This window comes from Anabas testudineus, chromosome 4, assembly GCF_900324465.2.
Source record: "Anabas testudineus chromosome 4, fAnaTes1.2, whole genome shotgun sequence".
Lineage (NCBI taxonomy): Eukaryota > Metazoa > Chordata > Actinopteri > Anabantiformes > Anabantidae > Anabas > Anabas testudineus.
In genome coordinates this window covers 16,527,013-16,540,005 of record NC_046613.1, presented here as the reverse complement: position 1 = coordinate 16,540,005, position 12,993 = coordinate 16,527,013, and the positions used below count along the sequence as shown (strand labels likewise).

The window sequence follows — 12,993 nt, the reverse complement described above, 5'->3', positions numbered from 1 at the left end:
GCATCACCAGAAGAGCCCTCGACTCCTCATAGCCGTGGCAAACTTCCTGCTCCACAGTGCTCTTCTTTTGTGCGAGCTAACTGCTCTGACTTGATTTCAGCGTCTCGCAATAGTCAGGCCAATTTGAGGGTGCAACAACATGCATAACAAAATCAACCCAGGGAGAGAAAAAAAAAACCCTCGTCCATAAATACATAAATTAATCAAGTCTGAAATTTCTATTTTACACTGCAGTGATTTTGCCATTAGTCGCAGCAGTAGAACAATTCATGCACGCCGCCATTCTCTGTTCACTTAGCTATGACTAAAACCAAGGCACCACAGTCGGATTGTGCAACGTGGTATCCGTTTTAATGACATTTGCCTTTTTTCTTCCTTATTTCCATTCGTTTTTTAAATTATTTATATTCTTTTTTTTTCCGTTTTCTTCATTGTACCTCCCCCACTGAATTGTCTCTCTCACTCTCACTCCACCCTGGTTGTTGTCCTCACTGCCTCTCGCCTGTCTTAAATTAGCCCAGTCGTGTGTTTCATTGTTTGTCGCTTGAATGAGGAGACGTCAGTCAAAGAGACGTGACTCTCCAACACAGAGGCCGTCAGACTGGAGTCTCTTTGCAACTGACAGGATTGTAGAAGTGGGTTTAATGAAGATGGGTGATGTTGTGTCTTACCACAGATGCTCACTGTTAGACATATTCTAATTGCAAGATTATCTTGTCTCCTTTTTTAACTTAATGGCTTAAAACTTTTTTCTAGAACAACTTAAAATTACAGAGTTTGTACCGTCCTTGCAGTGAGCTTGAGAGTATAGTCTGCATTTCCGCAACACAGTGATTCCCCTTGATCGGAGCGTGATGACAGCTTTGTAGCACACAGGATACGAGCAGAGGCTTGTTGCTTACTTGATATCATGAGCAATACTGAAGAAGCCTTGCAGTGAACTACATTTTTTACCTTTGAAGCGTTCTTTTACTGCCGTGGATGCATTAACGGTGCCACAGAATAATTTGATACTGTAGCTGCAGTCAACGCAGTCAGTGGAGGCAACATTTTACGATAGATCTCCCAAGTGTTGCATGCACCACCCTTCCCATTGAAATGTTTCCAGTTCACATCCGTCTCTCCAGAAGTGCAGAGGACCAGATTTAGTGGAACTGCTGTGAAGCAGAGCATGGTGGTGGCCTTAAAGGGATGGTGGCTAGATCTTCCTCTGAGGTGGCCGAGCGGTTGATTTATTTTATGCTATCGTCCATCTTCACACACACACTCCAGCAGTGGTGGTAGTAAATCAGATGGAGGCTAATCCACATCTATAGTAGCCTAAGTAGAACCACAGAGGTAGAAAAAAGAAAACGATAAAAGTGCTGTGTCAGAAGTTGGGGAAGTTGCAGGTTGTTGAGGATTCTCTTTACAGTAGCAGAGAGGAAAAACAGGGTTTAAAAATTCATTTAATTTTAGATTGAAAGTTTAAATATTGTCATTTCAAATACTATATACTATAATATTAAAGACTCTGATACATGTTGGCCCAGAAATACCATGTTCCATCTTTTAATCTCATATTCCTATGGCTCTTCATCTAGGTATCACAGGGAGCGACTATATCAACGCCAACTACATTGATGGCTACAGGAAGCAGAATGCCTACATCGCCACCCAGGGTCCATTACCAGAAACGTTTGGGGACTTCTGGAGGATGGTGTGGGAGCAGAGAGCAGCCACTGTGGTGATGATGACGAGACTGGAGGAGAAGTCACGAGTAAGACTGCTCAAGCTGTTTTTTGGGGCGGATGCTGGGTACTGCTCCTCTGAGGTTTTCATGTTGAGGCTTCGCTCTAGTGACCTCACAACCTATTTCAAAATGTTTTTTAAATAAATCTCAAAATCAAATATGTGATTTAATGAACCCTCCTCATGCTCACCCTGCCTTGGCCTTGTACATTGAGCGTCTTGTAAGTCGCTTTGGATAAAAGCGTCTGTCAACTGACTAAATGTAGAAAACTGCACAGCTTTACACTGATTTCCCAGTTGCACACCTGAACTTCATTGGTAGGTAATCAGATTTCAATTTCCTGAGATGGGATGCTTTCAGAGAAGTGATGAAATTTGAATGTGCTGGCAAAAACGGCAGCGGAGGCTGATAAAACAGATTTTAGTCAACTACCGTCTGATAAGTTAGGCTACGTATCCACTGAGACTCTCCATCACAGACGTGGCTGTGTTTTATCTTATTTGCTGTAGAAACATCAAGCTGTTGCGTGTCCTTTAAAACACTGAGCGCTTAGCACGTTTTAGCTTTCAGACTAAACAGTGAGAGGACCTAAAATTTTATTTTAAGCAACAGAGCACCATGGAGGCTTTGCAGCTTTTGACCAGTACCTCCCACAGCCATCTGTTGAAAGTGGAAGTTGGGAAGTTTACTTTCAGCGTGGATGGATGTGATGTCAGAGTGTAACCACTCTCTTCCTTTTTTGCATTTTGTCTTTTTATACATTTTTAGTCCATGGGAAGTGACCACAGAGTGTGCAGAAAATATATTCACGACTCACACAGGTTCTTAAGAAGGAAAGTAACACTTTCCATAGACAAGAATGTCCAACTTTTTTGAGTTATTTATGGTTGTCACACTTTTTATTAGCCAACTAACTGCAGAAAAGAACAGAGTCTACAGAAATCAGGCATCAGCAGCACATTACAACCACACAGTATCAAAATAGAAAATGTACAATAGGAGAAGTAATGGCAACTCCTGCTGTGATCATAGTGACTAGACTGAGTGAGTAGAAAAGACCTAAAAAAGTGTAGTTATTTAAGCAAAGTGTGTGTTGTATGACCCTTTTCAGTGAAATATGAGCTAAATGCAGGTAATATCACAAGAAATAAAAATAAAAAAGTAAAATGGACCTATACCGCTATTTTTTGCTATCAAGGAATAGAGTAAAATGTCAAAAAGCAAACTGCAATGTTTCATCCTGTCAACTCCAACCTGTGTCAACATCAGGCTCACTCACCCCAGGTGTCTCCTCTCCCTCCCTCCATCCATTTTCATTGTTTACCTATCCTCCGCCCTGACATGCGCGTTCCCCTCTTGTCAAACGTGATCAGGATTAGCGGGAGGTAGAGCCTAAGTGTCAGCTTGAGCAGGAAATGGGAGAGAAAGTTGCAGAGCAGCACATCTCCCTCACTAGCTGTCACATCTCATCAGATGTCCACTGGCACATCACACCCCATATTGAATGAATCTGTATTAAGAGGGAGGCTAACAGGGGAGAGATGTGAGAAGCAGGTGTTTGGTTTTAACCACTGGACAGGAAACGGCTACAAAAAACACAGAAGTATCAAAGGTTGTTTGAGTGAAAATCCTAAATTGTTTTATTTTTATATGTACTGAATTAAGAATTAGAGTGTGCACTGATGATCGCCAAGCTTCATTTTCGTTTTAAGACTTAGGGAAGACTGCAGACTGGATTTGTGTAAGGTTGGTGTGCAAGTGTGCATGGTGTTGTTTCCAAGTTGCAAAACAGAGAGGCGCTACACTGGCCTTTCTGTCAACACCTCCTGGTGTTTTAATCCAGATGAAGTCATGGTTTATGAGTGGAACATGTATTTATGTGAGAGTAGGTATAGTTTTTTTTTTTTTTTCTTCACCCCTCCATCTATGTGCGTGATCTCATCCATTGACGAAAACACTATTTAACAGAATGTGACACAGACTGCAACTGACACATCTGTCTCTCCCCCCCCCCTCTCTCTCTCTTCTCCAGATTAAGTGTGACCAGTACTGGCCTAGTCGTGGCACAGAAACCTATGGTATGACCCAAGTGACTCTGTTGGACACGATAGAGTTGGCCACTTTCTGTGTCCGCACTTTCTCCTTGCACAAGGTAGGTTCACTTCTCTGTCTCTCTTTCTCCAACACACACTTACACAAACGCATACATGTCATAAACAAATAATTTTAAATTAGGCAGCGCACAAAAATGTCTCAGAAATATAATTATAGCCATTATAACCGTGAATAACACTTCTCTTATTCATTGTCTACCCAGTAAACGGAGCTATTTAATGGGACACACACATAAAATTGACATAAGCAACAAAAAATATACATAAACTTTTTGCTGTTTTCCTATTTTATGTAAAGATGGACAGTACACGCTAAACTAAACATTACAAAAAATGACTTAAAATATAAAACCCTTTGTCCCCATTGTCCTTCCACTCCACCTCTCGTACCTTGTTCAGTTCTCCCTCCTCAATAGATCATCTGTTTATGTGCGTCTGCCAAATTGGAGCACTTAGGTAAAGTGAGCAGAAGAGAAACTCAATATACATAATTGGCAGACTGCTCTCGTCCTTCTGTGCGCACACACACACACATACATCCAAGCACATACAAATGAAAGCATTCTTAAGAGGAAGGATTTGCACATGCATTCTCATTCTCACAGCCAGCCGTGCACAGTAGTGAGACTAAATAAATGGACTAACATACGGTGAAACACACACCAGCACATCCGCATGCAAATACGCTGTCATTACAGTCTCATACATCCCACAGTCATACAAACATAGCTGAGCTGTTGGATACATATAGCAGAAAAGCTGTCATGGATAGGATTAGACATTTCAAGAATGTTCTTCTTAACCAGACGGCACCACGTTAAAGTCATTACTGAGTTTTTAGCCGGAGTGTCAGTGAAACAAGCATTGGAGCAAACCAGTGGCAGTAAAGATGGCAAGATATCAACAGCCACGGTGCTTTAAAGGCAGCTGGTTGACATTCAGGGCCATTTACATTCTGCTGCTCTCCATCTCATCAAAACCAGCGATAGGATTCTGTTGCTATCTATACTACTCTCCCTCCTCCTTATAACTGCAGCCACTGCTGTGATTTCTTACTGAGCTGTTTTCACTTTTTTTTTTTTTTTTATCTCTGAGCAAAATATTTTGTTGGATTTGTGTGAAGTATAAGGTAGCAGAAGCTCACACACACACACACATATACACGCAGTGCATTTACAAAACAGCTACCATGGCACCTATCCATATGTGCGTGTAAATCCTTTACAAAAAATATGAAATTAAAGGAAAACCAGCAGCCAAGCACTGATCGCATCCATGCAGCCCGCCTCAATCACAGAAACAGGGAATTTCTAAAAAAAAAAAAAAAAAACTAGATAAGAACTGGGTCAGTTTGCTTTTAATTACCACATTCATTTATTCATTTATTCAGCAAGGAAAAAAAATCTTCTGTCAGGGAAGCAAAAGCACTGCATTGAAATGCAAACAGTACCTCCATTAGAGGATCTTCTGAGAGAAGAGGAGGACAGAAAGATGCAAGGGAGATGTTTTTTTTTCTCTCTCTTTCTTTCTTCTTATCCTCAAAAATCTTCCTCTGGATCTTAGCTTGTATCTTTGATGCATTGAGAGTTGAGTCTGAGACGGGAGCTGACAGGCAGCTGTGTAAAGTGGGTGTTTGCTGCGTGTATCTGTAGATGTTCTGAGCAGCAGCAACATGAGAATATGAAGCTATAAGCACCTGTACTGCCTGGTTTAAAATTATCTTACCTATTGCATTACGTTGAATTCGTCCTATGAGTGTCAGCATTACAATCCCCACACCCCTTGGAGGTTTCTGTTCGGAGTTATGTTTTTATCTTCAGGGTACAGCAGCAGTTGCTTAGTTTTTACTCATGTACACTACATTACAATTTGAATGTTTGCACAGCGAAGGAAAAGAAATCAATTGGAGAGATTCAAACACTGAAATTGAATTAAAATAGCTTGAACATCAGTTGCACATATCAATACTTGTGCAAACCACCAAGGCTCAGTATTCATACTGTACATGCCTGAAGTTTTAGGTTGTTTCTGGTTTCAGTGTTTGTTCATGCTTGAGCATGTATGACATCCCATGCATCACTGTAGCTTGATGATATAGTACTGCCCACAGTATAACTCCATCAACACGTCCAACCCACCTCTCTCTCTCTCTTTCTGTTTGTTTCCAGAATGGCTCTAGCGAGAAGCGGGAGGTTCGTCAGTTCCAGTTCACGGCGTGGCCTGACCACGGCGTGCCAGAGTACCCAACCCCTTTCCTGGCCTTCCTCCGTAGGGTGAAGACCTGCAACCCGCCTGATGCCGGACCCATCATCGCCCACTGCAGGTCAGTCGCACATTTATGTTGTCAAGTAAAACACATGCCCTGCCTTTACATTTTGATGCAACTGGATTATCTGCACCCACAGGAGACGGTTTGCTTTAAGGGCACTTAAAGCCCTTAATTTCCTATTGTGACCCTGTTTCTTTCTTCCCCTTGCCTATAGAGTGAAGAGTGTAAATGTATACCCATGAGCAAACACAATAGCAGAGCTCCTTTCTGTGCGTCTGCTCTCCTACATTACATAACGCACATTATACAAACACATGCTCTCTTTCTTACCAGACCTCCAGTCTTTTTTTTTTTCTCTCCATTGGTCACATCATCTTTCTCTTTGAAGCATTCTTTTTTCATTGCTTTCATTCTCTCCACCTCTGTCTCCTTTTTTCTCCCCCCTCTGTGTGAAAAGCCTCACAGTAATCCCATCCCATCTTTCCTTTTTGCTACTTAGCCCTTCCTCCTTTTACAAGCTTATTCTATGGCTTATTCAAATTGAAGCCTTCCTCTTTGTCAAGATAAGAAGACATCAGTGAGTCCACAGCACGACACAATAAAACTGAAATTTGACAGCTTGCTTCTCTCAGTCTCCATCTCTGTCCTCGTGTTGTTCTATCTGTCATTTAGTTGTTTGTGTGCTTGCTCTCCAGCTCTATCACCATAGCTCTCTGTTTTCCTCACCTACTCAATTATTTAAACTCTAATGCCACAACAAATCTACAACCATTACTGGACATACATAATCACCTAACAGTTTAATATTTTAGCAGTGAGAATAACAATAAATTGCAATTAAATTCGTACTACACAAATGTGACAGGTAGTTAGTATCAGAAAAATAAATATTCAACGCCACGCCACTGGGATAAGGAAAGGAAGGAGGAATTGATTTCTATGAACAAATCTCCTAACCTCAAACTTTCTCGCTCTTTTCTTTCCCTCCTCCTGCAGCGCGGGTGTTGGCCGGACAGGCTGCTTCATCGTCATCGATGCCATGCTTGAGCGTATCAAGCACGAGAAGACGGTCGACATTTACGGCCACGTGACGCTGATGCGCTCACAGCGGAACTATATGGTGCAGACAGAGGACCAGTACAGCTTTATTCACGATGCACTGCTGGAGGCGGTGGCCTGCGGCAACACTGAAGTGGCCGCCCGGAGCCTCTATTCCTACATCCAGAAGCTTGCACAGGTGGAGAGTGGCGAGCATGTCACTGGCATGGAGCTAGAATTTAAGGTACAGGAAATGGAACAATTTCCTTATTAATGTGGAGGTCCTTTTGTAGTACATTGAAATAATGCACATTAGTGTTTGGCATAGAGTTTAAGCTCTGTTTCTTTCTTCACTCCCTAATTAATCATAACTGCAAATTAGATCATAAATAATGTACACGTTAGACCAGCGTCTGTATTAACTTTTCACTCTTTGCTTATAAATGCTAATTCAAGCGAGTTCTGTCGCCTGTTCTTCAACAACTGTAAGCCTTTACAATGAGATTCATTTCCAGCTTTGATCCATCAGACAGTATTTAATTGTGGGTTCCAATAATTGCTTTTTGATTTGTGATCATACATTTGTTTGCATTTTTTTTATATACTTCACCAAAGCATACAGTTGTTGAGCAACAACAGTTGAACAGTTTCTGGGGAGAAACTGGGGAATGCACCAAATGGATTATTGCAGAAGCTTATTGGGGGAAATGGGAGAAGAACATTTTAGTGAGAATGCATTTTACAGAAAATCCTTCTGCCTCTGACAAATTGAGTTTGGCATTAGACAAGAAGCAAATCTGATGTTTCTTTCAGCGTGTTGCTTGTAGAGACGTAATGGAAACACTGACATCGTGTGCTTAAAGAGTTCAGCATTTCAGATAAAGACACTTGTCTTGAAGATTTAATACATTTCAGCCCCAGGTGCCATCAATAGAATATATACTAAACTGGCATGGCAGCAATTTGTCAGTTTACACACACTGTCCAAGTAGGAGAGCCCCAGATGGACTAGAATTCAAATTCCCTTTAGCTTTTGAGCCTCACATCAACGTTTTAAGTTACATACACACTATTTGAATTATTGTCGCATTTCTTTTTTCAAAGCTAGATAATGAAAACAGCTGAAGCCCTTCAATATTTGGCCACAAAGTTCATTTCGAAGGATTTGCAATAATATGCTTAAGCAAAGAAGCTGGGTTTAATCTAGCAGGCGAAAGACAAAGGTTTCTTGGCTGAAAGCAGCATGGATTTGAGTTTAGGTTCAACAGAGTGTATGTTTCCTGAGAAAAATTCATGACAAAGCACTAGGTGAGGGTAGACGGCCAGCTACAGTGTTTACATAGATCTCCATTAAAGATCTCAGCATTATCAACATCACCTCAGCTTTGGCGCTCTATTCCGTATCTGCTGACCTTACACTGCACACAAGCTGACTCTCAAATCATCCGTCATCTTTCCATCGCCATTCATCAACACCACCCACCTGCCAAGAAACAATAATAGTGCTGGTGTGGTTCGACCTTCTTTTTACTAACTGGTGCACAACGATGATGGAATCTCCATTGCCATCTATAATGCTGAGCTGGCGTCAGGAGTCGAAGGGGATTAATAACGTCTACGCTCGGGATAGGAGAAAGAGGTGTATGTGAGAAGAGGGGAGAGGGAGCTAAGCAATTAATATTTGATGATGACAAATGGAGGTGGATGGCAGGGCAAGTGGAGGGAGGAATGTTTGGCTAATGAACAAAGGGATAACTGTATGCTAACATGGCACTAAGGAAGTGATTTGACAGAATGCTGCACTATAGGGACAGGTGAAAGGCCATTGTCGTTCTCAGGCGGGAAACAGTGTGGACTGGTGGGATTCACAGAAGTTCGGCCCGGAGAATGAACCGAGAAGAGGGACTTGTCATGAAGTTGTCAAGACTGGAGCTTTATGTGCATGAATAACAAGCATGCTCATTGACAGACTGATGTACGGATAAAAAGATTGTGCAAGTAACCCGCGTGCAGATGGCTTTCAGCAACATACAGGACACATAAGCTGCTGGGTTCCAGTTGAAAGGAAATGGCAAAGGATGAATTTGTAATTCAACTGAGGAGTTTAGTCTGAGATCCAAATGCAAACAAAGTGACAAAAATGCTTTTCGGTTTTAATTAAAAGTGGTGGCAACAGTTTACAAGGCATTGTATTGCCTTGTAGTCGCACTATAAATATAATTAATATACCGGTACTCAAATATTATGTGGTGCACACAACGGACTGGACAGTTAATGTAACTAATTATGTATGATTCATTGCTGTTTTGATAGAGGATATTTGTTTGAACATATAGCTATATTTATTAGTTATTATTATTGTTATTATTATTATTAGTTATTTGTTTATTAATGTTATGGTTGATGTACATTGAGATTAAGATAAACACAACGTTTGTCTCTTTTTGTGAACTTGGCAACTCTTTCTCCCATAAAATATCAAATAAGATTATCATTGTTGTGGAGCAGCATGTCTAATGTCCATCATGCACCTTCCAAATACATACACTGTACTATAAATGGGAATTAGCTGGCAACCCGGAGTAGAGGTACCCTAGATTTTTCTCTGCCCTGTTGTATGACAGGTTGCCAGGTTTGGTTTGGCGTCTGGTGTTTGGTGGTGTAGCTGAGGGCCTCTTTAGTGCTGCCAGGCTACCTCAAGCCTTGCTAGGTGCCTTTGTGAAACACGGATCAAAGGAAGGACAGCAGTGAGGGAAGAAGAGAAAGGATGAAGAGAAGGTCTGGACAAACTCCACGCGGCCAGTAACACAGAGATACTGGAGCTACATGGCAATCACAGAGAAAAAGAATAGAATACTCTAATTGGAAAAGGGTAAAATGGAAAGTTAGACCCTGTTCACACAGTGCAGAATCATTTTTCACTTGGTGTATTTTGACAACCACTGAGAGGCAGCTGCTACTTTTTCATTGGGGTCAGTTGCAGCTCATCTCGCTCTCGTTCCTCCTACAATGCTGCTGTCTGAAATTGGCCCCAAACATTCTGACAAGGGTGTCTTTCATTTGCAGGCAAACGCTAACAAGCAAGCACACAAACCCAAACAAGTAAGACTGACCCACAAAACTCAAACGGAGGCCCTTATGACAATGATGATGTAGCAAGACAGCTTTTCAATTTTATCACGTGTGTGTGTGCGCGCGTCTACATGTTTGTCTTTGTGGATATCCCTATGTGAGTCTGGGTTTTATGCACACATAGCACACTGTCGTTATCAAAGGCGCTGGTGACCCACTTTCAGGCGAGTTTTCTGTTTTCTGCACAGACTTGATCTAGAGGCTTGTTAGTCTGGGCGTGTGGCATATTTTCCATCGTTGTATCTGACCCTACAGGACCGCACCAGTTGCAAAAGGGGCTAAAGTTTCAGATAAAGTGAATTTCTTTCCATTAAATATATTCTTGATGAATAGTGTCCCCTCGAAGCTGTGCCATCATTGGTAAAGTTGGGTGAAGGATCAGATTGGATTGGGGTGTGCTTTATTACTTTCTGTCAGTGATATTCCCCTCTGTTTATCTGTCTCACGCCCGTCCTCCACTCTCTTCTTCTTTTTATCGTCCTCTCATTTGCTTCCTTCTGTGCCTCCCTTCTTTCCCTTCATCTATCCCTCTGTTGTTCTCCCTTCAGCGCTTGGCCAACTCGAAAGCCCACACGTCGCGCTTCATTAGTGCCAACCTCCCCTGCAACAAGTTCAAGAATCGTCTGGTGAACATCATGCCCTACGAGACCACTCGTGTCTGTCTACAGCCAATCAGAGGCCTGGAAGGATCTGACTACATCAATGCCAGCTTCATTGATGGATACAGGTAGGCATGTGTAAGGTGTGCGTGAACTGAGGATGTTTCTGTTGCTAGGTAGAATCTTTAATGACCTGATACATAATAGTTTAACAGAGAGGTTAAGCAAATTTCTATTCTACCTCGTCACAGTAAAGTGTATTACTCAATAAGGCTCTTCATTTAAGACTGAATATTGTTTAATATTCTTTTATTCTATTTACAGGCAACAAAAAGCCTACATCGCCACGCAGGGCCCTCTGGCAGAGACTACAGAAGACTTCTGGAGAATGCTTTGGGAGAACAACTCTACTATTGTAGTCATGTTGACCAAGCTGAGAGAGATGGGACGGGTAGGACTCAAACCCACACGCATAAATCCACTTTTTGATTTTTGTTGTGTCTTAGAGATTAAATGAAAATATACATTTACAAACACGTGTCCTCACTTCCACCCCTCCCCAAACTCTCTTGATCTCTCTCTCTGCTCAAACAGGAAAAGTGTCACCAGTACTGGCCAGCAGAGCGCTCTGCCAGGTATCAGTACTTTGTGGTGGATCCCATGGCTGAGTACAACATGCCTCAGTACATCCTCCGAGAGTTCAAGGTCACAGACGCCAGGGTAAGACGACAAGGGGTGTGGTGTTTATAGATTAGGCAGTTTGCGAGACAGAACATGCAAGATATTGAGAGTAACCTATATTTATGAATGACTTTATCATAGTATTTTAGCATTTATTTCACAAAAAATAGTAGTGTAAAAATAAAAACAATGTAACAATGTAATTTTCACAAATAATTGTGCAACAGGCAGAGACACCACTCTCAATAGCTTCACAACATGAGCGTGCGATGCAGTACCAAATCATGCTGCAATTTCTACATTTGCACCAGCGACCCACCCTTGACTGGGGGTTTGGAAAATGTAAGCAATAAAGAAAAGTAGGTCACATAAACACTGAAACATCCAAAGTAGCTCATATTTTTTCCTCAAAAGTCCCTAAAAATGGCTTTGAAATTGACATTTTCCTGCATAGTTGCATTGGTTCCCACTCAAAACAAGAATCACAGAGAGTTAATATTAACTCCAGTCAAATATTAGTGAGAGTTTGCAACCAAAGTGACTTTTCTTGGCCTGAACTGTTTATAACCCACGCTACACCACTGTATCTTTTCACCTCAGGATTTCTTTTTCGGGTCCAATTAGGTCGGACGCTTTGAAGCAGCAGAACTATTGCACAGAAATAAAACTGCTTCCTCTCTTTGCCAAAGAGGCTGACATATGCAGTGATTTCCCAGGCAGTGACCCAGCTAGTTAGCAGTCATCCTCTTGGTATTAAAATATATTAATTCACACACACACGTTTTTGTATAGCAGTCATTGTGAGGACACTCATTGACATAAAACATTCCCAACGCCCCTATTGTTGCGTAGGACGTGCTAATCTTCTCTGTTTCAACTTTTTGCCTTTCCCTAACCCTAACCAAAACCTAACGCTAACCAAAAAACCAAGTCTTAAGCCCCGAAATTGCTCTTTAAACACCCTTCTCAGTGGAAGAATGTTGAAATTAAATAATAATTAATTAATATAGTGTCCTCACTGTAAAAATGTCCTCAGTCCAGTGATTAAAAATTTATGCTGGTCCTTACAAGGATATAGTAGCATTTCCATAGTGGACAGGATCATAGCAGACATAAATACAGTACTCTTTAAACTGGTATAGAATTGCATACATGCACATACATAAATATATACAGCCACTTTCTAAAAAGGTTTATAACCTGGTGCATTGTGCACAAACCATTTCTTATACACACACCTGTGCAAACAGACTCAGTTTCTGCCTATGTCCATGCTGATTTTCTATTCTCAGGACAAATATACACACACAAACAATGTCTTGTGCATATTTCTGTGTTTTATATAATATACAATCACACATGCAGAGACATACATAAAACACATATATATTCCACCTCTGCCCTCTATGAAAAACTAACATATACAGC

General features: G+C 41.4%; 1 protein-coding gene across 7 annotated transcripts in view; it reads left to right on the top strand.

Moving 5' to 3' along the window:
• Nucleotides 1-12,993, top strand: part of ptprsa (protein tyrosine phosphatase receptor type Sa) — a 194,313-nt gene that overhangs the window by 175,424 nt on the left and 5,896 nt on the right. For all 7 annotated transcript variants that reach the window (XM_026344822.1, XM_026344828.1, XM_026344826.1 and 4 more), the window contains 7 exons: nucleotides 1,584-1,759; nucleotides 3,765-3,884; nucleotides 6,015-6,169; nucleotides 7,112-7,397; nucleotides 10,834-11,012; nucleotides 11,209-11,335; nucleotides 11,479-11,604. In XM_026344822.1, the coding sequence (XP_026200607.1) occupies nucleotides 1,584-1,759; nucleotides 3,765-3,884; nucleotides 6,015-6,169; nucleotides 7,112-7,397; nucleotides 10,834-11,012; nucleotides 11,209-11,335; nucleotides 11,479-11,604 (1,169 nt within the window). The remainder of the gene's footprint in view (nucleotides 1-1,583; nucleotides 1,760-3,764; nucleotides 3,885-6,014; nucleotides 6,170-7,111; nucleotides 7,398-10,833; nucleotides 11,013-11,208; nucleotides 11,336-11,478; nucleotides 11,605-12,993) is intronic.